The 27,215-nt window shown below is 34.6% G+C and overlaps 2 protein-coding genes and 1 long non-coding RNA gene across 7 annotated transcripts in view; 2 read left to right on the top strand and 1 right to left on the bottom strand.

Annotated features, from left to right (window-relative positions):
- The window catches only part of LOC143896896 (uncharacterized), a 214,793-nt gene that overhangs the window by 179,941 nt on the left and 7,637 nt on the right, over positions 1-27,215 (bottom strand). The gene's annotated exons all lie outside the window — the stretch shown is intronic.
- On the top strand, positions 9,683-17,698 carry LOC143896938 (uncharacterized). 2 transcript variants are annotated; one of them, XM_077405122.1, is made up of 6 exons: positions 9,683-10,264; positions 12,937-13,017; positions 14,081-14,340; positions 14,712-14,943; positions 15,592-15,631; positions 15,749-17,698. In XM_077405122.1, exons 1-6 carry the CDS (start codon positions 10,079-10,081, stop codon positions 16,126-16,128), a joined length of 1,179 nt encoding a protein of 392 aa, XP_077261248.1. In that variant the 5' UTR covers positions 9,683-10,078; the 3' UTR covers positions 16,129-17,698. The 2 variants fall into 2 exon arrangements, with proteins under 2 accessions (XP_077261248.1, XP_077261246.1); XM_077405120.1 differs by having other exon boundaries at positions 15,592-17,698.
- Positions 18,451-24,434, top strand: LOC143896995 (uncharacterized). Of its 2 annotated transcripts, none has more exons than XM_077405261.1 (7): positions 18,451-18,608; positions 19,617-19,720; positions 19,931-20,087; positions 20,992-21,114; positions 21,847-21,977; positions 22,857-23,133; positions 23,669-24,434. In XM_077405261.1, exons 1-7 carry the CDS (start codon positions 18,463-18,465, stop codon positions 24,003-24,005), a joined length of 1,275 nt encoding a protein of 424 aa, XP_077261387.1. In that variant the 5' UTR covers positions 18,451-18,462; the 3' UTR covers positions 24,006-24,434. The 2 variants fall into 2 exon arrangements, with proteins under 2 accessions (XP_077261387.1, XP_077261388.1); XM_077405262.1 differs by having other exon boundaries at positions 18,451-18,602; positions 23,669-24,433.

Here is a 27,215-nt window from a genome sequence, read left to right as displayed (position 1 = left end):
CGTCCACCCTCGACGAGAGGACAAACGATTATATCGCGTTTGAACAAGAAAAAAGAGAAAAGAAATGTTACGGGAGGCCTGTGTACCCCCTCATTTTTCGAGTGATTTCAGGGGTCCGTTCGCCGCCTACCTGCGACCTGGCCCACCAAAACTACAAAACACACTTCTCTGTCTCTCCCTCCTATCCCTCCTTTCTTACGAACATAAGATGCAACTCGCCGCTCGAGACTCGATCCTCGACCCTCTTCACGGAACGTGATCGTGATCGAGCTTTACAGCCGTAATAGATTTAACAGTTTCCTTCGAAGGATTGGCTTAAGGGGGGAAGGGGGATTTGCCGAAATTGAAAAAATAGGTTGCTTCCTTTTCTTGTTTCCACGTGGGTACTTCTCGTTTTAATTGTATCGGATTGAAAAGTAAGCGACCATTTTTGGGACAATTCCATATTTTAGCGAGTTATTCATACAATTATTATTATCATACAGTCTTTATTATGCGCTAATAAATAATTAAAATAATTTTTCCTTTTTTTCCTTTATTGTTTGTTTATTCATTTTCTAACAAGGTATCGTTTTATAGACAAAGAATTATTTAATAAAATTTAAAAAAATATCTATTTTATATTTATTTTGTTTTATTATCAAATTTAATTGTAAAAATAATATACAGAAAAAAATGAATTTTTGACATTAATATATTTATACATTTATTTCGATACTTTTTCGTAATATGTGATATGTCTAACGAGCGAAAAATCAAGAAAAGTGTATTTTCGTGTATCAATATCCTATCGGTACACCCTTACTTAAAAAGTCTCGAACGTTATACTCAGCAGGTTGAAAAATCACCGCATCGTAATTGCCGAATTGCTGATTGGTAATCTGCTATGGTGGGACTAATTAAGGCACTACCCGGGTCTCAAATGGGACGTCCAAATTGTTTTCTACGCCGTTCATCTCTTCCCTCCTCCCCACCCTCGCCAGCCTCGACTAGATAGCCTTGGGAAGACGAGATAAAAAGAGAAACCGGACGATATTTCGCGAACTAATGAGCTGGCCCTAGCTGGATTTTAACATAATCATCCTTATGATTTATAATAGAAGATCGTCCCTTCCCACACACATTCTTTTCGCGATGTGTCGCGTCATTTTTACTCCCTATCCTCTTTTAAATTCGTATAGGAATTTATATCCCACGTATTCTAATCGTCAGAGGACAAAATAAATTTTTTTGTTCAAGATCTTTTTTCAATTTCTTGAAATAATATTCAAGATGTAGGATTCTATATGTAAATAAATGTAAAAAAGTATTTTATAAATATCTTTTTAATTTTTTTAATTTAATTTTTTGTTATTTTTTTTGGAATGCATATTAAAAAACTAAAAAACGTGATTTTTAAATATGTATATAAGATATTTTTGCTTATATATTATATTTAGATATTATATTTAATAATGTCTTTAATTAATCTTTAATATCTTTAAATATATATTGTGAGAAATGTCAAAAATTGTTATATTCAAGACCTGTAAAATTATTATCAACTTTCTTATCTTTAAACTTCATTAATTCGAATTATTTCCCGAATAACGACGGTATGTTTAAATCACTATAATCACACACACGCACACACACGCACACACACGCGCACACACGCACACACACACATTATATTATATTAAATAGTCTCTCTCATGTTAGAAGAGACTTAAATCACTCCTGCTTAGATCTCACTCATTATAGTTGTCGATGCTTGTACAATAATCTAATTATTTTATTCATTTTCCTATCTAAAAAATATTCAAATTCTTTACTAACTTTCTCTCTCTCTGATCGTTGTATCTATAAATTCTTTTATCTTCGTTACGGCTTCTAGTTTAGCGTTACGGTTTCTAGTAATAACATTAATTTTCCAAAATGTATAAAGACTTTTCAGACAAATAATACTTTCTAATATATATTTTTTTTTAATTTCAGCGATATTCCGATGTATAATACAAATTGCTAGTTTGTGGCTAGAGAGAACATATCGGAGAAAAAGAATCGCTCCCATAGGATTTTCAGATCCTTCAAGAAGAGGACGAACCGCCCTACCCGGCCATCTGTTGCATGCGAGAAATCGGAAAACGTTTTCCAGGATCAAGTCGACATATGGCACGCGGGCAGATTTATCTTCAGAGAGGAAAAAATACAGTTCCGTCGTGAGTCCACCAAAAATGTTCAGGAGGTGGAAAGAGGAGGGCGTTATTATTCTCTATTTTATGAGAGACGGGGGATTAGAGCCAAAAGAGAAAAATCGAGCGCAAGCCAAAGAGAAAAAGTGATGAAACTGAGCAATTTCTGAATTTGTTACACAATTATTAAAATAGTGTGGCTTTATATCTTAATTCTATTTACCGTAAAGTAAATCTGATATTTCGCACTGATGTGTGCAATCAAATGTTATTGCAACAGATGTAACATATGTGCACTCAAACGATGTCGTATCAATAAATATAGGTTTATAGTCACTGATCGTGCGCGAGAGAACGCTAATTGAGGAAGTGATTAACACTTCTTGCTACACACGTGCGTATTTATTCAACGTTGTGCCGTTTAATAGCATCGTAAAGCCGCGATATTCTATTCCAGATTGCATTTTAGTTTATCACGCCGTTCCCCGCTGCATGTTTCACGAAATATGCAAATCAGGGTAAACGATCCAAGAGCGTTTCAGACGAAATTCGTGCAAGGCTGCATCTGCATGAGAGTATAGGTGTTCAGAATCCGAGGTCTCACTAAGATCTCTCGAGAGCGAGGGAAGTAGCTACTTTTTTAAAGTTTTAAGTCACTTTTTTAAGTAACGAACCGACAAAAATGTATACACGACAACGCTCTTATAAAATGCTACTTAAGTTTCTACGTATATAATATATACGATCTCCATATCCGGTATTTTAAGCCCTCCTCGCATGACTGCGGCGGCATGATCTTATAATGGTGCGTCAATAAAAAGTTTAATACGTCAAGAAAAAGCGACGTATATTAAATCCTAAGTGCTACCAATGTATCACATAGCTGACACGTCGAAGCAAAGTGTAAAGTTACAGCACAAAAAAATTATGATTTATCTATAACATGCGATAACATTATAGACTATAGATACATGATACATCGCTGTAACGGTGTCCCGTGGTATTTAGTATGTTTTAAATTTAATATCAAAATTTATAATAAAGCTCGATCAATTTCTTTACAAGGTTTTAATTTATATATAAAGTTAATAATTATTCTATTTTAGGTTATGCATCAATTTATTTAAGCGGAACAGATACCCTGACACCCATCCGGCGAATCGATACTTTCATCGTAGCAGCCGGTATCGCGTTCCAGGAAGAATGGGGCACGCGGGGAAGAAAAGGATCGTGTGCGCTCCGCTCCGTATTGAAATTCAAATTAAAAATCCCCGGATCATAAAATTATCCCCGAAAAACGAAAAGCCGGGCGAGGTGCGCCGAGTAATTTTCGAGCAATTTCGTGGTGGGCCCCGATCTCCCCTTTCCACGTTCCCTTTCCTCTGGATTTCTCCTCTGAGCAATTCTGCTAGAAAATAATGACCTGCGCCGCCGGCGACCATATGGTCGCGCGCGAAATGGTCTTCTCTCTCTCTCTCTCTCTCTCTCTCTCTCTCTCTCTCTCTCTCTCTCTCTCTCTCTTTCTCCCCCCGAAAAGACGAAGTGCACGAGCGAGACTCGGGGCTTTGACGTATCCCAGATACCGCCGGACACTTCTGCTTCTCTTCCGAATGATGGATCGACGCGCGTCTCTGGATCGAGCATATGACGAAGCCAGGACGAAGCGCGAAGGTATAAGGAATTTCAGGACACGTCGCTTTGAATTTTCCGGATCGTTCGAACGATTTACGCTGTTTTCTAACCCCGCTTCTTACACAAGAAGAATTCTACTAAAGTAATTTATTGTATAATTTAAAACATTAAATGAAAATAATAAAATCCTCGTTATAATATTAATCTTCGTGGATTTATTTAATTTACGCTATTTTATATAATCCGCTCTCTTTTATACAAAAATAATTCTAATGTGACAATTTTAATTTTGTTATTAAACGTTTATATTCTGTGTATGTAATTTCATAATTTAATTCACGCATTATATCAAATTTGTCTATCGGAATAATTTTACAGATTGTGATGGCAACTCTTGAATCGTTTATCTGAAAATAAAATAAAATCTTGCCTGCGCATCTATACACGCTCTCATCTTGCCGAATTTAATTTCCATCCCTCCCGCATCGAACAGCGTTCTACTTTTTCGTTTTTTCTCTTCCGCTCCTTTTCTCTATAAAATATGCTAAACGCCCGCGGAGCCACGGCGCTCCCACCGACACTGTTATTTACGAATTACGAACGTTGTAAACGATGGAGGAGCATAATGATCGCACGATGAGGTCCCGACCAATTTCGCCGCTTCAAGCCTTACTGCGTAACCTTAATGCGGTTAGGCCCGATATGCAGCCTACTGGGGTTCCTAGGATCGACCTGGCTTTATTACCCGTCACGTAACTTTTTAATCCAAAATAAAAAAAATTGTAATTAGAATAAATTATTATATCTGTATATATACAATATATAATAAAAATTATATTAAAATTGAAATTATTACAAAATATGGAAATATTTTTAGATACAGATTCTAAGTGAAGAAATATTTGACATTTTTAAAAGACATATTCTTCATGTGATGCATGTAATTTAATTTCGCAGAATCATAGGTCCTAATTATCTTTTCTAAAATAATAAAAAATTGCGACACGTTTCCTCGTATAAAAAATTCTTTTTGCGGTTTGCGTGGTTTTCGCGACTTTACGATTGTGCCCTCAGCGACGATTAGGCAGCCGGTCCAACAATTCTCTTTTTCATCACAAAATGGTGAATCCATTGAAACACATGGGCCATATAACTGCACATATGCACGTGCGTGCGAATATTAGCCGTGTTACCTTTTGTGAACGCCTTTTGTCATGCAAGACCGCATATTGCAATCACACGAGAAAGACGCGCGGCAAATTAACGGGATGTGAAGAACACAAAATACATTGTTCTTTTGTGCATCGACCAATTTGGAAATTTGCATGTGGCTTTATATTTACAATTTGCGTTTGCATGCGGTATATATACCTACAAAAAATATGAAATACAGAAACTGCTATATAATTCAGTTGTACAGGTTATTTCCGTAAATATTTCGGGTTCTATATTCTAGTACTATCCTGACAATTCTTTAAAAAATAAAACTATTGAAATTGGAGTATAACCACAGCTTCTCTCAAGTATGGCAATGATTTGTCGGTCGTAGTAAATCATAATCGTCACCACATTGTCGGGAAAAAGGACAAAAACTAAAATTAACGTTGACCTTACAAGTGGCGTCAACGAAACCTTGAAGGAAGAAGCTAGAGCATATGAATCTTTTCTGTTTCGGAAAGATGGAACGTGGGACGGGACAATTGACTTTCTGGTTCGCTTGCCTGCAGATCACATTCGTAATTACCGTATCGAGACCTTCGAAAAGCCTGTATTTTTTAAACCATCGAATGAGCTAAGAATATAATACAAAAAACTTTTTGCAAAATCATCCTAATTTCCGTGAAAAGACGACCGACCATAATTTCCGGAAAAAAACAATGAATGAAAGCGATTATGAAAATGTTTTGTGAGAATATTCGAAACAATATCTAACAAAAGATACAAACGGTTCTAAAAAAAATGGTCCTAAAGGAATTTCAAGAATATTTCTATTCTTCACAATATGTGTATTTTTTATTATATGTATTTATGCATTCTCCATGTTCGTTTCTTTTATCGCACGAGAAAAAATATTTACCGCACAAGATTATTGTTATATACTACCATTAAATATTATATACAAGTTGAAAAACTTATAATTTTTTTCCAAAAAGATGCGATAGGTAACTCAATAGAAAAATTCAATTTACAGCATACATAACGTGTGAATGTTAATTCTAAACTCAAAACTAAAAGATTTTGATGGCGATTTTGAGGGCGATTCCCCTCTTTCTTTCACGCTGTGAAGAACGTCAATGCTTTCAAGAGTGAAAAGCTCTGAAACTTAATAACGCTATCTCCTGTAGTAATATACCATATAATGTAGCGTTTACAATATAACGCAAAGAAGTGGAAGAAGGGCGAAGAAAAGCAGAAAGTACGTCTCCCCGCGCGACAAAGTCGTAAATTTCCCAATCACGCTTTTGACCCAAGAATGTCCCACCGGTGGCTGGATGGACTATAAATTCTGCTTTTTGAGAATTTGTCAGATGTACTGTGTCGGTCGATCTCCGCCAAAGTCCTCCTCCGTAGAAAAGTTGAAATCCGAGGCTTCTCAATAGCGACTTCCACCATCACCTGTCGTTTAGAGAAATATGTCTGCGCCGCAGCTTAATCCGCATGACGGCACAAATCGAAGAGTAAGGGGAAGCGAGGCGACCACAATAAAAATTTGTCACTGCCACATTTGACGCGAAAACTGCCTTTCAAAGCTCTCGCTTTCCTTCCTCGATGAAACGAATCGGCCTGAATTTTCCGCTTTGTTAGTCAACGATCTTTAGGCTTATTCGACAAATAGTGCGCGAATGATACCCTAGGTCGTTGTCCTCGAAATACACTATCAAAATTTGCAGGATGTTAATTCTACGTTCAGAATAATTTTGCGTCCGAAACAATGCGGCGCCATTAATAATAAATAAAGATGCCGAAATACTCTCCTTTCTTAATAATTACTTTTTACGAAACGAGATACAAAAGTAGTATTTTGTATAACAAAGATTCTGCAGAACACGAAACAAAAAGTGTCCGGAAGAAAACAGTTGCGGTAAAATACGAGCAATAGATAGAATCTGTATCTCGATCAGCAAGACGAGGAAGGCGACTGACGAGGAAAGATGAGGGTCTTACAAGTTCTGCCTCTTACAGGATAGAACTAAATCCTGGAAAATGGACATAATCGCATGGAAAATCGCACGACCCGAGATAATCTTTCGTGTCCCCGAAAGCCGATAAACAATCAGCGTTCGTAAGAAGTACAGAACTCGTACACTCGTGACAGACGGAATGCGATAATGCGATAGGCAAAAAAATAAAATAAGGCAAGAATGCATAACAAATGCTCACCGAATCCTAGAAAAATATTTTCATGCTATCTACGGCGGATGAACCAAAATCATTCAAAAATGTTGAGGCCACAAACATTGAATGTAGAATGACTGACAAAACAAAAAGGTATTTCGCGGAATAGAAAGAATATGCAAGTAGACAATAAAAAAAAATATAATCTTTTAAAATAAATAGGAAAAAAATAAAAAGAATTCTTATATCTTGCATATTAAACATATTTAGAGACGTCGTTATAAATCGAGTTTTCCGTAAAAATAGTATAACAGTAGTAGTAGTGGTTTCTTCAATTATGGAAATATTTCTAAAGAAATTATCTCTAAAAGAAAAATATAATATAAAATTCCAAAAAGAGCGTAAAAAAATAGCTCAAGAAAAATTGACATAATGCAATTAACAAAGTTTGAAACTTCAAGTTATTATTTCGCATTAGACCGTTAAGGCAATGGACGGTTGCCTAGAACACAATAATACGTTGCGCGAAGCAAGAACCAACTCGATAATCAATCATTTCTAATTGTTATTGACGGAAAACCAAGAGACTAATTAATCACCGCGTAAATCACATGTTATTCTCGAGTTCTGTACGCAGGAGCTATGTGTGCTAAGATAATATTTGTGTGCTCGAGCGAAGCGAAACGGAGCGGAGCTGAGCCGCGCTGGTCCAGGTGTGAGAAAAGCGCGGCGCACAATGAAACGTCACTCTCGCGTCTATTGAAGGAGCCTTCGCGATCCGTGTGCACCACCCCTAAACTACGACCGCCTAGATGAATGGATCATTCGGGCCCCCTTTTTCTATTTTACCGTCGGGCACAAGCGCGAGGGATGCAACCCAGCTTTCTCGTACCTTCGCTCTTAGCGTCACGTATATTTCACCCTACAATCACAGCCGCCGCGGACAAATACCCTTATTTGTACACATCCTGTGCATTGTGACGTAGCGCGCGGCACCCGTAGACCCCGACTTCCGGCGGGAGACGCAGTACAGTCTGTTCATCCGCTTCGTTTTCCCTCCCACTCCCATATCTTTTATTTTTCTTCCCCGATTGCGAGGATGAGTGGAACAGTTCATGTACCTGCTGAATGAGAAGGAAGGGCAGTACGCAACGAATTTTCGAAGTAATATCAAACTTCGATGGGTGGGTCGGTTATTTGATCCGCAGTGCGTCTGTTTCCGTTCAAGGATCCACACTGGATCTTCTCCACCTTTTTTCTTACATTAAGACTCCCCACAGTGGACTCCGGTTGTTGGATAGGCGGAACGCCTAATTGCGCTTAAATTTCGTGACCATAATGGTAAGGTTGAAGCGTGACCGCTCTCTTCTGAGAAATCCAAAAAATCAAAACCTATTATTATTTATAATAATATTAGCAACGAATATGTTATAAATAATTTGTAGAAATCTACAGTTTTTAATACAAATAATAAATACCTTCAGTAATTTCTGATTTAATAAAATTAAATTGTAAAAAAATAGATACATATGTTTCATAGATGCCTTATCTATACCTGACTACTCAATAGAAAAAGTCTATAAGCATAATTTATAATGTAGTTACAGGAAATTCCTCATAATTAATAATCTTTTTTATTCAAAAAAAATTTTTCTTGTAAATCGAGCGTACAAATTTTCTCGAAAAGAAGGATGAATCGTAAAGTGCGTATCTAGATGATGATAGCAAATCGTTTCTACCATCTTCACATAATAATTACACTGGGGACCTATTATAATTATCTACTCTCCGGTTTATGATTCGAGATCCCCGCACGGCATATGGCCCAAAAAACGCCATCTTACTTCCAACACAAACCACTTTTCTACCACAATGAAACTGGCCATTTGGCGGCACTTGGATACGAATCGAAATTAACTCGCGGGACAAATTAAATTTTCTTCCTCGTCGCTCGTGAAATCACGGCGCTTTATGGTTTGTAACAATATGGAATTTAATATTAATTAGAATATAATATGTAAAATTTAATAACAATTACGAATAGCAAGCACATTTGAAAATTATTCTTTATATTAAAGTTTTAATTATATATTTATCTACGTTTTTTTGCATTTTGCATACATTGTGTAGGCATGATTATTCTTGATTTAAAAAAGATAAAAGAATGAAAACTCAATTGTATATAGAAAACTAATGGTTTTTCTTTTGTTCAGTATCGCTATTGTGTCATGTCATGGAAAACTGTTTTCAAGGAAAAAAAGCCAAAAATTCTTTCAAGAAATACCAGTTGTTTTCTATTTGAAATCGGTTCATCAATCACTATCATAGAAAAACCATTAGTCATTATGCTACAAAGAAACTTATTACTAAGTGCTATATACATCAAGCGTTAGCTTGCATTTTCGTATTATTATTATTTAACTGTTTATTAATTCGTTGTTCATTCTATTTACCATTATTATTCACAGAGTCATTCAACTGAAATATTATTTGTTTCACAAAGAATATTCTAATCCGAGCTAGGAAATATTCGTAGCGTCGCGACTTTCCTTCGACAAACTGGCCTACATTTCATGTAGGCTGAATAATTCGGTCAAGACTGAGACCTCGGGGCAGGCCATATGCTGAGAGACGACGACGTATAATTACGAGGGATGCTCTTCACGGTAACTCAGCAAGGGTGGGGACCCAAAAACCCCGCGGAGCGCGCAGTGGAGGGACGCGCGGTTATATAAGGAAGTTGCCGAACCCCGAAGGACCGCAGTCGCACCGAAATTTCGTTCGTGGAACCCACGCCCGTGGCTCTCGTGTCCAGCCGGCACGATCCGTGATCGATCAGATCGCGAAATATCTTGGAGTTTTAATCGAAATAAAATAATAATAGTAATTTTTTGTGGTGAAAAAAGTGAGGAATATAAGGTTCTCTGTTATCGAAAATGAGGATGAAGATCGCATGGCTTCCGGCGCTGATATTCTGCGCGACCTTGGCCTTGGCGGCAGCCAAACTGGATTTCGGACCGTTCATCCAGATCGCGCAGTGCCGATCGATGTGCCTGCGACATCACATGGTCGACGGCAACTGCTGGGAAATAAATAAAATTCCAATAAGTGACTGTCAAAAGGTAATTAAGAACGTCTTGCACCACGTCATCTTTTTCTAACAAATTTTCAACTTAATTGATATTCGATATACGAGAGTCGCGCACGACAGTCGCTTTTGGAAAAATTCTATAGTAAAACGCTTCTTATTTCTAATCAGCAACATGGAATAATTGTGCTGCTTCTAAAACCGAGATTAAAACCAAGAAACGTAAAAACAAATATATACTTCCTGCATTCCTATATATAACTTATCGACAAAATGGTTGAAAATAATTTACGATTTTATTATTCGTTCTAATATTAATATTTTTAATAAAAAATGCCGGAAAATTTTAATTCCAAAAATTTAAAAAGTATCCCAATAATTGCACAAATTAGTTAAAAATAATCAATAACTAAACTTAATTTATTATCTGCCATAGAATGAAATTCGCAATGGAATAGGGTAAATGTAAAGCTGTTAATCTTTTACTTTTTTGAAGTTATACATAAAAAAGTATGATGTGTATATCTTTATTTAACATTTTTCTATATTATATATATAAAAACATTTTTATTTCAAAAAAAGAAATAAACAGAAAGTGTTTGTGCAACATAATCTTGCGTGTGTAATCTACATACGTGTGCGGTCCAAAAGTGGCACTGATCGCAACCGGAAATCGGATAGGGTGCCACTAAATCTTTGGGTGTCGATTTTATGAGGAGAGAGTGCCGTAGAAAATCACCAGGTGTGGTCGCCACCCCCTGAGCACATATGGATGAGAATCGCAGTTAGGGGGGACTTGGAGATCGTCCAACAACGCGCGCGCGAGGGCGTTGCTCATTTTATGTTAAAGGGGGTGTCCATTAATTTCGAGAGATCCATCGATTCCATGTCCCGCGAGACCGAGGGGGCCGAGCGTACAAATTTATGTACGGGCCCCTGTGACGAACACGGGGGCGAGGGAGCATCTCGCATTAGAATAACGGCCTGCAGAGAGGCGGGAATAAACCCTTAACGAACACTATACAGTTGGTCACCTCCTCCTCTTTCTCGAGAAAAGAGGAAGACTCGTGCAGCGATTGTGACATCAAAGGAAAGGGGAGAGATTTCTTCGCAACTTTTGATTCTTTTAGTCCCGAGAGTAAAAATTTCAAAGGAACAAAGTTCATTGAATCAAAATATTATTGATGTATTACAAAAGTTTGTACGTACGTGATGTAATGCAGAGTGTGGGGAAAAAATAATATATTTTCAACGTATAAGATTCGTATTGATTCAAAATACGTGAATATAATATTTTTTGCTTAAAACAAATCCACTTTCTTAAAATATGATATATAAGTTGCAATATTATAAATAATATCTAATAATTGTAATATTACTGAAAAATTAAAATTGAAAAAATAAACCTAATATAAAAAGTTTCTTAACAATAATAATAATGAACGCAAATGTGAAGATAATTATGCTTCTTTTCTAATATTTCTCTAATATATTATTGGAAAAAATATGCATGGAGATATATATACAATATATATTTTTTTATTTTTCTTTTCATTTCATTTTCTCCTATTCTTGGATCTTGCATTATTAAAAATCCCCATTTTTCTTTTGCAAATTATCTAAATGATTGCTGTTCTTTTTTCACCCATTTATTTCACGAGCCCACTGTCGAACAAACGAGTCACTGAGTTTCAGATTAAGATTAAGATGCCTCTTGTTTTATGATTTAAAGCAATAATCGTAACTTGATATTCTAGGCTGATTAATTATTTATCGATCAATAGAGCACGCAAGATCGGCGGGCCTGATTTGGCTGAGAAAACTAATCGGTGTTAAAAATTTAGCAGTTCTGTAAAAAAAATAGTAGGTCGTGTAGTATATATTTTTTAAGCAGAAATGTAATGTGCATTAAGATGTAAAAGTATAATACTATATTATATAATGATATAAATAAAAACATACCCCTTGGGACCTAAATTTCTTTCGAGTTTTGAGCAAGGGAATATTTCGGCATGGCTTTCGGGAAACATCATTAGCGAGAAACCCACGGGGCCCTTCGTTTCTTCGAAGCGGAGAATCGGGCTTAGCAAGGGTACGCGACTATAAGAAGGGTAATCGAGAATCGAAAGAGAGAGAAAAAACGGAGGGACAGAGATAGGCTATGAGAAAAAAAAAGAGGAAAAGAATTTAGGAACAGGGCGAGTCCACTCGAGAGTCGGTACCCCAATAAATATGAAGACAACGACAACGACGATGCCTGTTGTGCCCGGAACAGGTTGGAGCTAATTCAGTTTCCCTTCCTCTCCCCCTGACCCCCATTTCCACCTTCCTCACGGTGTTTCGCCCTCTTCCTCCTCCCTCGCTTCTTCTTCTCTCGCTTAAATCGCCCGATTCAACGTTTTTTATCCTGCCCTTCCCTCTGCATCAAATCCCCTCTCTTCTTTCTCCCTTTAGTAACTCCTCTTTCTTCTCGTGCATCCCATGCATATATGCCGTGAGAGGTTTTTTATTTGCTGCTGAATCTCTCCCGTCTAGACTTCTCAATCTTTTTAAAAAATTAAAGAATTTGACAATTTAGGAATTTAAAACCTATGATAATTCAAATTTTATAAATTAAAAATTTGAAAATTAAAAAAAAAATGTTAATCTAAAAAAATCTGCTATCTTAAAATTGAATAAGATTTTCATTTAGATTTCTTTTTATAGTGTTGGGACACTTGTGAACATCTCGGTTTTTTGGAGAAAGAAGAATATCGAGAAGATATATGCACGACGCACAGTCAAGATGTAAGTAAACAAAAAGTTCTCAATCTATTTTTGGTTCATCGACTGTTATATATATTAATATATTTCAATGTCTATCTCATTTCAATCATTTTTACTTAATTTTAATTTAGACAAATAATATATATGACTGATGATTCAAGGTTTCGTTCCGTTAAACTCGCTAACACCTGACATTCTATTCCTACATAAGACAAAATGCCTATTGCAACATTATTATTATACATATCTATATATATATATATATATATATATATATATATATGATGTTTATTTATTACGCAGTATTTAATTATTTCATATATTTTATTTAATATATATATATATATATCTATGTCTATTTTTTTCACACATACATATATTTTGTCTATATTTATTTTACTCTTAATATTTTTATGTATATCTCTAATAATTGTTATAATAAAAAATATGAAACGTAATATACATTCATAACGGCATCTCAAAGATTTTTCGCTATTCGTATCCAGACTATCTTTTTTTTTAATCTCTTCGAAGCGGATTCGCGCGCTGTTTTAGATCGTCATCTTTGATCAGAATCAGAGCTTCGTGTTTCTGATGCTTTTACGAGTACGCAGGTAACCTAGGTCGATCTGTCTAGCCTTTCATTACGCCTCGAGGCGAGGGGGCTAGTTCGTCCAAGCGCGAGGAAAATCTCGATTGTCGCTTGAAGATAACTTTCGATTCTACGGGAAAGAAAGGAAAGTCTCACACAATAAAGTCTAGTAGAGGACGAAATCCTTAAAACCGACTACCTGCTATTTTCCAAGAAGATCCAATCGCATAGAACTAGGACAAAAAACCGGGATCTCTCAAATGTTTAGGGAAAAAAGCGATTTACTTTTTTTTCTATTTGTTAATTTTAATTTATTATACGAGAATCACAATCACAAAAAGTATAGTCACACAATAGGAAAAAAATTTAATTAATATATCTGTAAAACCTTGTCTCAGATAATTTATGTAAATTGATATAAAAATGTATAAAATAGATACAATACATCCCTTATGCACCTTCTCTGTATAAACATATGCCTTCCTTTTTCAGTGTCAAGGTTGTGAAACCGCGTGCACATTTTTTCAAACACGCGGGATGGAGGAAGAGAAATACGAACCGATCAAATTACCGGCTCCTGAAGAAAACGAAACTATCCGCATGAACGACTATGACGTTGCTGTGTTAATGAACAAGAATTTGGAAGGAATGTGGGAAGAAGAAAATTATTACTACGCAAAACAGCAGCCTACAATGATACCGGGCGGCTGGGTCATCGTCGTCGCGGAAGACGGCGTGGTTAGACACTACAGGTATTTTGTCTTTTTTTAATGTAACCTTTATGCAGGTATTTCCATAAAAAAAATATCAAGAAAATAACTCCCAGCAAAAATACAAAAAATCTAAAAATAAATACACTTGAGACAAAGTTGGGGACTTTAATGTAAGGGGTCTAATATAGTTCACGGTATAAAATGAGAAACAATATACAAACATATGGTCTCGTTTATTTTGATTACATTTGAAACATTTCTATTGCTTACGATAAGTTTGTTTCAATGAAATGTAAATATTATAACCAAAATAATAATTTTTTCAAAAATTGCTTTTTTTAAACAAAATAGCTAAAATTTCTTTTTCTTATTCATTTTTGTCATTAATAAAATCATTATCATTATTATAGTTGGGAAAAGTGGAGGCCAAAACTGGAAACGCTCAAAGCCTACGGTCCTCTCTATCAGGCCTATATTACGTGGCACGACTGGCGAACTCAATTAAATAATCAACGCGAAAGGATTTCCTCAAATTACTTTAAAACTATCTTTGAACACTGGGCCAAGAAGGAGAGGCATTACAAATCGTCCTTCGTCGTTACCTGGCAACAAGAAACAGGAGACGGTGTTATGGGCAACCAGGTAATTAAACATTTTGCAATTGCAAGTGGATTCAAATATGAGCTAACAATAAGTTGTTTCGATCTCTTTGTGACTATTAAGAAACAATACTCGCAAGTAAGTTTAAATTCGTCAAAATTACTTAGAAAACAAAAATGATACTATCAAGTAAAATTGAATACATGTCAATACAATTGAACACAATATGACGATAATCTTTCGTAGTTTTTACTTTCATATGATGTATATTTCGAATTTTTAGTGAGACTGTGACATTTTTTGAGTGGCACTTGAATCTTGGGGATTACAACTTCATTAGAATTCTAAATTTAAAAAAAATGGAAAACAAATAATAGAGTGAAAAAGTAGTTAATGATATATTATTTTAGAGTAATATTTAAAAAATTATAGATTAATATAAAATTTATAGTAATAGTAAAATTTATAAAAAAGAAGGAAAATTTTATCTCTTTATAATAACAAATTAATTAATGGATTTTCAAATATTGCCATACATTCTTGAAAAGTTTGTTTAAATCAAGTTGTGCAAATATGACAAATGAAATTGTACTTTTATAAATAATGCTCGAAATCCATTAAATAAAAAATCAAATAGTTAAAATAATTCAAATTCGTGCATGAATATTAAATTTGATTCTATTCTTACAGGTAACAGATAGCGAATCGGCACAGATTTCTTTGCCATGCGGTAAATATTTGGTTAGAATAGCCACCGATGACGGTCCCGGTAGCTACCCGATCATCATCGACACTGGAGTCTGCGGAACCCTGAAAGTACCAGTCTGGAACCTAAAATACTTTTTAGACGACCCAGCAATCGTGGGGCTCATGGGAATCGTCTCGGCAAGCCTTTTGGGAATCCTCTACTTTAGGCTTCAATATTTAGCTAAAAAGTATCGAATAAAGATTGTAAAATGGAGCGAGATAGAAAAAGAGAGCAAGATAGAGGAGGGGCGGCACTTGACGGAGACGGAGAAGAGGCTGATGAAGGAGAGAAACCTGACAAAGATGCAGAAGAAATTGATGAATCAAGGTGTGCTGAGATTGTGCTCTAATTACAGTCATCCCCCAGTCCAGCTATTGCGAGTCAAGGAAACGGACATTAATGTTAACGCAAGTGTAAAAGTGCAAGACGCGAGTGCGAGCACGCAAGGTGCGAACGCAAATGTGATTCAGGAAACTTAGATACTCTTCTAGAAAAGTTGGAGCTGGAACTTTTTCTTCTTGCTTAACTTAGCGAGAACAACTCAGGGACTTTATTTGCTCTCATAAGAGCGTCGTCTTCCGCTTTCAACAGTGTGCAGGATGAAAGGTACATAAATCAGGTATCTGGCGTTTCTCTGTCACAAAGGCAAACGAATTATCTCAATATTTGCGCACACTATGTATCTATATTATATCATACTTATCAAAAATTTAACACAAACAAAGACACAATATAAGGCAAATGAGAGCTACACTTTGATATTAAAACGAGAGATTTAAAATTTGTTTAATAAATTTTAAATCTTTCGTATATTTCCAAGTACACGAATTTCCAACATACTAAACCGCGCGCCGATTTTTGTCAGACTGAAAACACAGTTTTCGTTTTGGAGAACGTAGAATCCCTTATCCCCCCCTAACAATTAAATCATTTGATGCTAATTTTAAGTATCTAAATTGATATAAAGAATTTATTGCAAAAAATATTACCTCAGCCAGGGTTTGAACCTAGAACCTCTCGTATAAGAGTATCATCACCAGTGGGAACCACCCATGGCACTTACTATTGCTGTGAGATCTTCGAAAGCCGATAAGCAAACTATCACTATTACTACTAATAGTTTATTATATTATATTTATAGAATATTTAAATGGTACAAGAAAACTGCTTTTTCACTCAATCCCCACTGCAATATGCATAGAAGTAGTGTAACACGAATACAAAGCGATGGCAATGTTCAAACGGAATCAAAGCAGTATAGTACTGCGACTGAGGATGATCGAGTCACAATTCTATGTCGGTTCCGACCATTTATGCATCGATCATAATTGTATTTAATCTCGATCATCCTCAGTCGCAGTACTTTTATAGCAGTTATTTACCTCACAGCAATAGCCAACAGATAAATATAATAAAATTTGATTCATTCAAAAATCGTTAAAGTTATTTTGTACTTTGTAGAGTAAAATAACTTGTAAATATAGACAAATAATTATATCTAATATGCACTGAGTAAAACAATAATTTGCACGTATACATCTTTTTTAATTGTACCTTCAAGTAGCAGTTTTCTCTTTAGGCAAAATTGTCATTAAAAAGAGATCAAATGTGTAAATGCATATATTATGTTGTGAGATGTATCGAGCATTATTGGTACATGTGCTATTGAATTGTCTAACAGTATTTTTGTAAATATTTTATTATAAGTAACTACACATGTGTACGAATAAAGCAAAGAATGTGGAAAGATAAAATGTACAAATGAGAGCTTAGTATTATAAGGTATACGAACAGTAAATAAGAAAGTAGCGATTAGTTGAAGTTTTACAGACTCTTGGATATATATTTTTTTTACGTAATGGAGTACATAAACACACGTTGTTCTAGCTCAATGCAATGCAACGAATAGACTGAATTCTAAGAGTTCCTATCGCCGAAAATTGACAAGCAGTGTCGAACTCCAAATATTTATTTGTAAATAGCTGCAGTCTTGTACAATACTTGTATTATATAATTCATAGCAAAATAAATAAATGTCAAGACCAAAAATTCTCACATTTTATGTTATATATTTCTTTACACACACATAACATTAATATTATACTTTATAATACTGTATAAATTTTCTATTCTGTTTTTTCTTTTTACGTAAAAAATCTGATTTTTTTTAATATAAAAATCTCAAAATAAAACATTTTTGAAGTTATCATTTAAAACTACTGTAAGCATCCTTTATTGTCTACAAAAAGAAAAAAAACACTGTTATACGTGTATTATATCAGGAATTTCTTTCCATGCATTAAATATTTTATTAAATATTGTATCGTATATATATATATATATATATACAATATTATGTTTTCTAATTTTTCTCAAATTTTTAATAAATGTACGTCTTAATTTTTTATTTTTTATTTAAATTTGTTTTGTCAGAAAGTTCAAGAGTCGAGAATCCTTTATCGGAAGAAAAGAACCGAACAAAAATGTTCTTGCAACTTCTTGTAGCTCCTGGCTCTAAGGAATATTTTAATCCCCTTCGATTTTCGGAATAACTTTTTTCAAAGAAGACCTTTTCCCTCTACTTTCTTCAGCCTCGCTTCTCGTCCGCAAAGTGCGTTGAACTCGAGTGACTGAGTGACGTACTCGCGATGAGTCGACTAAAAAGTCAGAGCTGTACCAGGCGAACGTACGTGCACGCACATGCACACACGCACGGTGAAAAGTATGCCGTGACCTCGAACAAGGTCCCGTTATCCTAGGCTTCGCCTTGAACGTCTTCGTCCTCCCAGTCTTGACTCGGAAGTCAAGTCAAGATGATGATACTACTGCTCTTCGCCACCTTCTTGGTCAACTTTCCTCATCAACTCGCACAATCGGACGCGAACAATGGATTAATCAGGATTGCGGCGTTAGGGGCCTCCGTGCTGCCCATTGGACTCGCCGCCGGCCCCAGGTATAGGTACCGTAGATTACGATCGTAGTGCTCAGAAGTAGTTCATTCGAAGATAGCGAGAATATATAATCCTAAATAATTTTATATATATATATATTAGATCCATTTTTGTTGTATAATTATTTCAAGTTCAAATTTTATAATCATAATTGTAATTTTGAATACTAAAAAAATTAATTTGTCTGTACTATAAATTATAATATGTAGTTTACAAACTACAAAATTATCTTTTATGAGAATATACTTTAAAAAACTTTCTTAGTTCTATGATTTATTGTAGATTTTTTTCTTTATTATAGAATTATCACATATTTATTATCTATAAAATTATAATTATTATATTATAAATTTGAAATTTCTATAAATAATACTTCTGTATTATTATCAAAAACTTTGGAAAAATTTCACTATTGGAAAAATTTCCAGCTCGTTCTAATAACGAGATGTAATTTTTTTCTTATTTTCTCAATAAACTACTTAATCAATCATAATCTTACCTGACCTTACCGTATTACTATCGATTAGAAAAGACATAAATAATCATAATCGCGATTAAAATAGCACACTGGGCTTTAATAAATCCTAACCGTGTCAATGTCATTCTAACTAATCGAGTTTCTTATCTTCAAGAATTCATCAACCGTAAGTGATTTTTAATTCAGATTATCATATAAGTAGACGGTAATCTTTTCTGTGAGTTAATCACTTTACACATTCTTAAAACATTCTCGAACGTCGTTTTCCTTGGCACAATAGTGATTGAATTTTTCTTTTCGCGCGAGAAAACGTATTTCTCGGATTATTAATAAGCGTTTGTCTGATTTATTAAAACGCGAAGAATCGCGCTGCAAAGAAACATTTGCGATGACATTTCGCAACTTTTGCATATTGATAGATATCGATAAGTATTTGTGTCACTGTTTCCTGATTGGTAAGAATATGAGACCTTGTTATATTAAGTTATGAACTGTTATCTTAGTTTTAGCACTTTATCAAATTTATATAATCATTCAGGTACGTTCCAAAATGGAAAAAGCAAGCGTGCGAAATACCAGCATCCCAACATCCGAATTCGCACTATATTTGCGACGAAGCTGGTGAAGTGAAATGCTTGCCAGGTATAAAGAATAATTTATTAAATTAAATCGAATAAATTTCTACAGCTAAATTAAAATAAATTGAATTTATTTTAAGGTTAAAAATTAATTCATAGCAGAATATACCTTTTAATTAAAAGAGCTATGTAAAAAATAAAAAATAATTAAAATTTTTATTATTTTTTTTTAATACAAATTATAAGACATTGTTTGTAATAAAACATTGTTTAGGATGGACCGGAGATCTTTGTGATGTACCGATTTGCCGCAAGGGTTGTGATCCCCTCCAAGGCTACTGTCGGCGACCAGGAGAATGTCGTTGTAAGCTAGGTTTCTACGGCGAACTGTGCGATAAATGCGTGGCTTTACCGGGATGTCAGCATGGAAGGTACGAGTATTTAATTTAATACGCAATAAAGAGAAAGCGCACGCTTTAAAATGTATACTAACTTCTTATCTCTTAAAATTTTACATTAACATAAAAACTTGAAAAAAATGTGAACTACATTTCAGCACAAAATATTATACATATTTCCTTTCATCGTATAAAATCAAGTCGATTAAATATATTATGTGATATTAAGTTATTACTGAATTTATATTTAATTATATTATTACAAATTAAATTGGTTATATTAAAATAATGTTAATTAAATGTATAATAGCTACGTTTAATTTTAGTATGTAATTTAATTAATTAATCGAGAATTAATCTAATTATTTTACGGCTTTCTTATATTATACATAATAGATTATTTATTTTTATCATTAAAATATATCATTAAAGTTTTTATTTTTTTCTAGTTTTTTTTACAAATTTAGCTGTTTAATTTTATAAAATCAAATTAGATAAGATTTAGATTTAGTACTTTTACTAAAAAAAAAAAATGTTCAGATTTTGCATAAGCATTTCTGTTCTACATGCGCTGAGCGCGAAAATCAAATATCATTCATATCCGCGTTGGAGAAGATTAAACTCTCCAATTAATCCTTCATCGATCTCTTATTATGTTCGATAATTCCACAACAATTATACTAAGTAACAACGTAGCACCCACGCGGCTATAAATGCAGCACAATTTATCGTGCCGCACACGTAACGATATAAATTGAACGCCGCTTGAATAACAACAGCCCGTATCGGCTTCGCTTTGCTTTCACCTTGAGTGAGCGAACGAGCTAATTTCCGTGTAACACGAAACGCTTCCTCGCTTGGAGCAGTCTTTCGTGACCATCGATCGATTCTGTTCGATAGACAGGCAGGGACTTGACGTAGAAATTTTCACTTTCAGGTGTAACGTAAGCTTCGAGTGCTCCTGCGATCCCGGTTGGAAAGGCATGTTCTGCTCCGAGCCCGTTTGCGCGCCCGACTGCCTCTCCAGTCAGGGATACTGCGAGAGACCCGGCGAATGCAGGTGATTAATCTTGCACCTTCTTACACGTGCATGCTCTACATTTTGCAAAGATTTTTGGCAAGATTTTACATACTATTAACAAAATATTAGACTTATCAAACACAGATTTTGTGAATTATAATTCTATATCTTCAAATTTAAAGAATATTCTTTTAGTTGAATAGAGAAGATGTCATCTTTGGTCGAGATGGATCTTGGTGGTCTAATAAGGCACACACATGTGATGATATTTATCGCAATGAAATTCATATCGGTCCAATTTCACTTATTGTTTATTTATGCCGCTTGAAACAAAATGTTCTCCTTGATCGGAGGAAGATCCAGGTTCAAACTTTTGGCTGGAGTAATTTTTTCGCAAAAAATTCTTTACAGATTTAAAAATGTGATTTAAAAATGTAGATTTACTCTTCCAACGAAGAGTTGCGTTTCAAGATCGACAAATAATCGGTTTGCTGAGTTGGAAAAAGTATACAAAATGCACACAAAAATATTATTATTATTATTATTATTATTATTATTATCAAGATCCAGCCCGATCAAAAAAAAATGGCATCTCCTCTATTTAATTAAAAGTAGAATATATCTTTATAAATTTGAAGATATAATAGAGTTATAATATTAGACATAACTAAAAAACTTGATGCGATAAAACGTAATTGCCAGGATTTTTTTATCGACACAAATGTGTCGGAAAGAGAGAAATCAGAATCTATAACGTATTCCTCCTTTCAGATGCCGTTTAGGTTGGCAAGGTCCCAAGTGCAAACAGTGCGCGGTTCTACCAGGTTGCGCCCACGGGACCTGTCAAGGGCCCCTCGAGTGTCGATGTGATCCGGGTTGGACCGGACTGCTTTGTCAAACACGTGAGTTTATTCCCGAGAGCAAACAAAAGAGAGACTTCTTCTCAGAATAAACGAAACCGTGACTATCACCGAGAATCATCTTAGTTTTCTTCTATTCGGATAGTAGAGAGTGAGAAGGATGGAATCATTCCTCAACATATACACAAGATCCTTCGTTAACCGACTTTGACAACGTATAAAAAATATATATACATTGAGATGCGCGAGGCGAGGAGCGCAAGACTTGTCCAAAAAATAAAAATAGTCTTGAATCACGTACGTGTTTGCTGATCAACAATCTTTTCTCGGGATCACTAGAGAAATATTGTTCTCTTTTTTAAAAATTTCTCGGCAAAATAGACGGATAAGTGTTGCATTTATTTCCTTATTTTTGTGATTTTATGAAAGTAAAATACAATATTATTTTAAAGAAACTAATATTAAAATAAAATTATTTGAGAATTATTCTTAAGAAAACTTTCAATCTATTGTAAATAATATGTTTTAAAACTAAGTTAATTGTAAAATTTAAAATGGCAATATAACAATTACAGAATAATTAAAGTTAACAGTTTTCTGTTATATAGGTACATATAGTTATGTACCAACAAATCTCTAATTTAAAACACTCGAATTTAAAACACTATTAAATTTATTCTCTTTAACATTAAAAAATTGGATTTAAATTGGTAATTAAATAATTAATATAGGAGATAAATGCTACACAAAAAATTATTTTTATTTAAAAAAAAGATTAAATTATTTAAACTTATTTTCCAATCTCACACACATATCATTAATGTTAGCTCTAATATAAAAAATGAATAATATTCTAATATAATAGATTAATAGACTAATAGTGCGATAATATATAGTGATAAAATGCCGCATTTTTATTAGCAATCTGCGCGCAAGGATGCAGCCGGGAACGCGGAAGCTGCAGACGACCAGGTACGTGCAGATGTCGCGTCGGCTGGACAGGACCCAATTGCACAGAATGTGTACCGTATCCAGGATGCGTACATGGATCGTGTAAACGACCATGGGAGTGTCGATGCGAGCCAAGCTGGGCCGGCGATCTATGCAATGAAAAGCTCACCTATTGCGATGAACATCCCGGCGTTTGTCGAAATAACGCTACTTGCATCAGCATGACACATGAGGATGGCGATTATAGGTAAGATAGAGCAAAATTCGATCTTATCTTATTCTTAGTTGCAATTAAAACGATATGAGTAGTATAATTTCAACCTGTAGACTTACGTTCGATCTGTGACATAACTTTTCTTTAGCAAATGCAATTAATTCCATAGTAATCTTTTATTACATTATAATTATATTAGATTTTATTAAGATGTCTTTATAATATAATTATAATGGAATAAAAGATTATTATGAAATTAATTACATTTGCTAAAAGAAAGTTATGTCACATTGAATGTAAGGTCTACAGGTTGCAATTACTACTCATATCGTTTTACGTATCGTATACTAAAACCTAATCACATAAATTTATCTTTATAGAAAGAACTTAGATACTCTATCAATTTTTCAGATTTCTAAACTTGTAATAAAATACGCTTACCCATAAAAAATTTACTCGTTTTCTTGCAATATTCAATTTTAACGTAGTTATGGCTATGTTTATGATATCTGTTTATAATACCTCTTTAGAAATATTAGAAGAGATTTTTTGATCGCTTTTCTTGCAGATGCGTTTGTCCCTTGGGCTACATGGGCCGACAATGTCAGATAAAAACTATGGTACCAACGATGGAATTGATACCACCAATGCCCGATGCCGCCACCATGGAATTATCACAAGACGTTCAAAGCCTCGCGGACAAGCCGAGTATCGAAGAAACCTCGAATGAGGATAAGCATGGAGAAGAACCTCCAAAGACGGAAGAACAGACCGCGGAACCTCTTGGACCTATCGTGATGACGGATCCACCGACCACGACTATCATCGTAGAGCCAAGCGCGACTGCAGGGAAATGGCCGATGGAAGAGGCAACGACTGAAAGGGACGACGAGAACGAGACGTAAAACTGGATAACCGGAATGTTTATTTATTTATTCCGTTATTTATTTGTTTATTTATTTAAAGCTGTGTTCGATCAAGTTATCCGATAGAAAATACTCCTTCAAAAAAAATTCGATTCCTGTTTTTATAAATTATTGTATTGTATAACTGTGTTAAAAATGTAAATTGTGCTTAAAAAATTGTTATTTTATAACACTAATTGATCAATTTTATCAATTTATTGTATCAATCTAACGATTAACGTACAATTATAAACCATGTATATTTGTATATGCATTATCTACACTATATATTATTATGTGTTTGGAGGTATCTATTGGAATTTGATTAAGGATTTTACTCATCTAGCCATTTTTACTATCTTTTCTTTCACTACTATTTTTTACTCTTATTTTTTACTTTTATTGTTATTAATATATTAAATAAAACGGAATATAACTGGAATGTCTTATATACAATTATTTTCTTTTCGCGAATTTACAAAAACTTATTAAATAAAAACCCGCGCTTTAAACCGAGGAATATTTTTCGTTCTATCGAATTTCTCCTCTCCCCCCCTCTTTTCTCTCTCTCTCTCTCTCTCTCTCTCTCTTCGCCATTGCGTGGGCGAGAGATCCTGGATTTCGCGACCTAAACTGGCGGAACAGGGAGTTTCGAGAAAGCTGCCTGACTATCTCTGGAGCCGCAATTATTGCTCTCTCTCTCTATGTCCAGTAGATAGTAAATATATATAGGATGTAAAAGGTAAGATACCTAAAGTATATCCTACGAATGAGAAGAACAAAGAGAAAGAGAAAGAGAGAGAGAGAGAAAGAGAGAGAGAGAAAGACACACAGGCCCGTGCTTGGGTACATAAACCGCTCTCGAAGTCACGCTTCAGTGATCACACATTCGATTCGATCCCTCGATTGTGCGTGTACATGTGCCGTTTTCACAGATATACCGCTGCGATCGGCTTCCCACATAATCGAGCGCAGGCAGGAGAGTTACATGCATCGCTTACGTAATGTCGTAACGTCGACTGCATTTCGCCCTCCATTTCGCCGGATAAAGGGACGCCAGTAGAATACGTGAGAAATCGATATTGCGACGTATTTGATTTTGCTTTCAGAAAAAGAATGTCTATCATCTGTCGTTTAATTTTCCATCTCTACGTTGTAATTTTCTTATTGTTCAATTTTATATTATAATTATTTATATATCATAAAATTAAGTAAAGAATAGTTGTTCGCAGTTAAAATTTTAAAATGTTAATTAAATATTAATATATTTCAATGTTATTTAATGAGTAAATGTATAAAGAATTTCACGAGAGTCTCTATTTTCCTTTCTTTCTTGTATTTTTCAGTGATATTTAATTAAGTGGTTATATAATATGATGTATAACAAATAAAGATTATGAGGTTTACATTTATTATACGTTTAATTGGCGATTGCGTTGCGTCACGTTATACAAGGTAACCCTGCAAATCAGCTTTCGTTTATATGAATTCCTCGATTAATATTTGAAATGGATTTTTCTTCAATAAAATATCAAAAAAAATTATTATTTCTTAGAAGTTATCAACTTTTTAAATAAGCTGAATATCTTCTTAAATAAATGGTTTCACATAAACTCTAAATAGATTTATTCTTAAATAGGTATACTACTTTAACTATTTAAATATAGTCAATTTTCTCGAAATTATAAATTTTTTGTCTTAGCAAACATTCAAAATTGAACTTTTTACTAACATTTACTATCTGCCTTCATCTTTAAAAATTATAGCTTCTTTGAAAAGAAGAAGCTCTCTGTCTTCGATAGTTTATAACTTAGAAATTATCGATTCACCAATGATACGAGACAATGTTTTTATTAACGAAAAGTCCAATTTTTTAAAATTAGTCGTAGTCGTAGATAAGATGAAAGTCGAACACCCTGTATATTGAAGTATATATTAGTACGAAGCGTATTCGATCCACTCTCCTTTATGATATATGATAGATCTACTTGCCTCCAGGTATCAATTAGACATACCGATTCCGCATCTTTTGTTGCATATTTTAGCGATAAAACTGATACCGCGATAAAATAACTTTCTACACCGTTGACACACACATACACACACACAGACACACACACACACACACACACATACACACACACACACACACACACACACACACACACACACACACACCACACACACACACACACACACACACACACACACACACACACACACACACACACACACACACACACACCCCACACCTCCCCCCCCACACACACCCCCCCACACCTCCCCCCCCACACACACACACACATACACACACATGTATAAAATGCAACAGCATGTTGCTGTTTTCATTCTAGTTACTCGCGGAATGTAGTTCCGTGCTTTTTTCATGACTTCCAATCCGCATTCGTCACTTATTACTCGCCCGAATCACTGGAAATACTGAAGCTATTTTGAAGTTTTAATAAACCATCATTGCACATTTTCGCTCCTCCTAATATACGAAATTAAACGAAATTGGATTATTTTCGTCGCATGATTATTTCTTTCTCAAGTTTTAGTAGATAATTTGGTATATTCTGCAATGGTTAACCAGAAAAAAAAAATAATATGCATAGAACAGCAATAAGCAATACAATAAAATAATTGCATACTTATTTATCTTACAGGCAGGATTGTAAAAACGATTGCTTTTTACGAAACGAGGCTAATCGTGGCGCTTGACATGACGGGACAAAGGACAACGATCTGTCACAACAGATATAATTGGCACGCGAGGCTCTCCTCGCCTTGTACTTAAAAGTCTTGAACGCTGAATGAATGTGGCCGCTTTATTACCATCTTAACTCACGTAGGGTATCGTAAAAGTCGCTACCGAGTGAAAAAACGCCGACGTTAAACGCCCTAACGCTGTTTGCGGCGTGTTTTGTTAAAATCATCATATCATTTAGATCGACCATATCATCATCAGTTATCCTCAAGCTAAGAAATAAACATGAAAACTCTAGAAATGAGTGATACATTAAATTCAATGACGTATCAGAACTCCCCTCCTCCACCAATAAATTTTTAATTTTATTCAAAATATTAATATTTTAATATTTTAATATAATAAAATGATAACACCAGCTTTTCATAAATTTTCTTCATTTCAATAATTCGTATTTTTCTTTTAATTGGTACATCCTAATTTAACGATGTATAAACGAATAA

This window comes from Temnothorax americanus, unplaced genomic scaffold (genome assembly GCF_048541705.1).
Source record: "Temnothorax americanus isolate GAGA-0224 unplaced genomic scaffold, ASM4854170v1 Scaffold2, whole genome shotgun sequence".
Taxonomy (NCBI): domain Eukaryota; kingdom Metazoa; phylum Arthropoda; class Insecta; order Hymenoptera; family Formicidae; genus Temnothorax; species Temnothorax americanus.
This window is presented reverse-complemented; position numbering and strand designations above follow the sequence as displayed.

What these genes read in the sequence shown, in the direction of transcription:
- LOC143896938 (XM_077405120.1), top strand. Translation starts at nt 10,079, where the DNA reads ATGAGGATGAAGATCGCATGGCTTCCGGCGCTGATATTCTGCGCGACC. An exon ending in GCACGACGCACAGTCAAGAT is followed by an intron (nt 13,018 to 14,080) that starts GTAAGTAAACAA and finishes TTCCTTTTTCAG; the next exon opens with TGTCAAGGTTGTGAAACCGC. An exon ending in GGCGTGGTTAGACACTACAG is followed by an intron (nt 14,341 to 14,711) that starts GTATTTTGTCTT and finishes TCATTATTATAG; the next exon opens with TTGGGAAAAGTGGAGGCCAA.
- LOC143896995 (XM_077405261.1), top strand. Translation starts at nt 18,463, where the DNA reads ATGATGATACTACTGCTCTTCGCCACCTTCTTGGTCAACTTTCCTCAT. An exon ending in GAGAGACCCGGCGAATGCAG is followed by an intron (nt 21,115 to 21,846) that starts GTGATTAATCTT and finishes TCCTCCTTTCAG; the next exon opens with ATGCCGTTTAGGTTGGCAAG. An exon ending in CGGACTGCTTTGTCAAACAC is followed by an intron (nt 21,978 to 22,856) that starts GTGAGTTTATTC and finishes CATTTTTATTAG; the next exon opens with CAATCTGCGCGCAAGGATGC.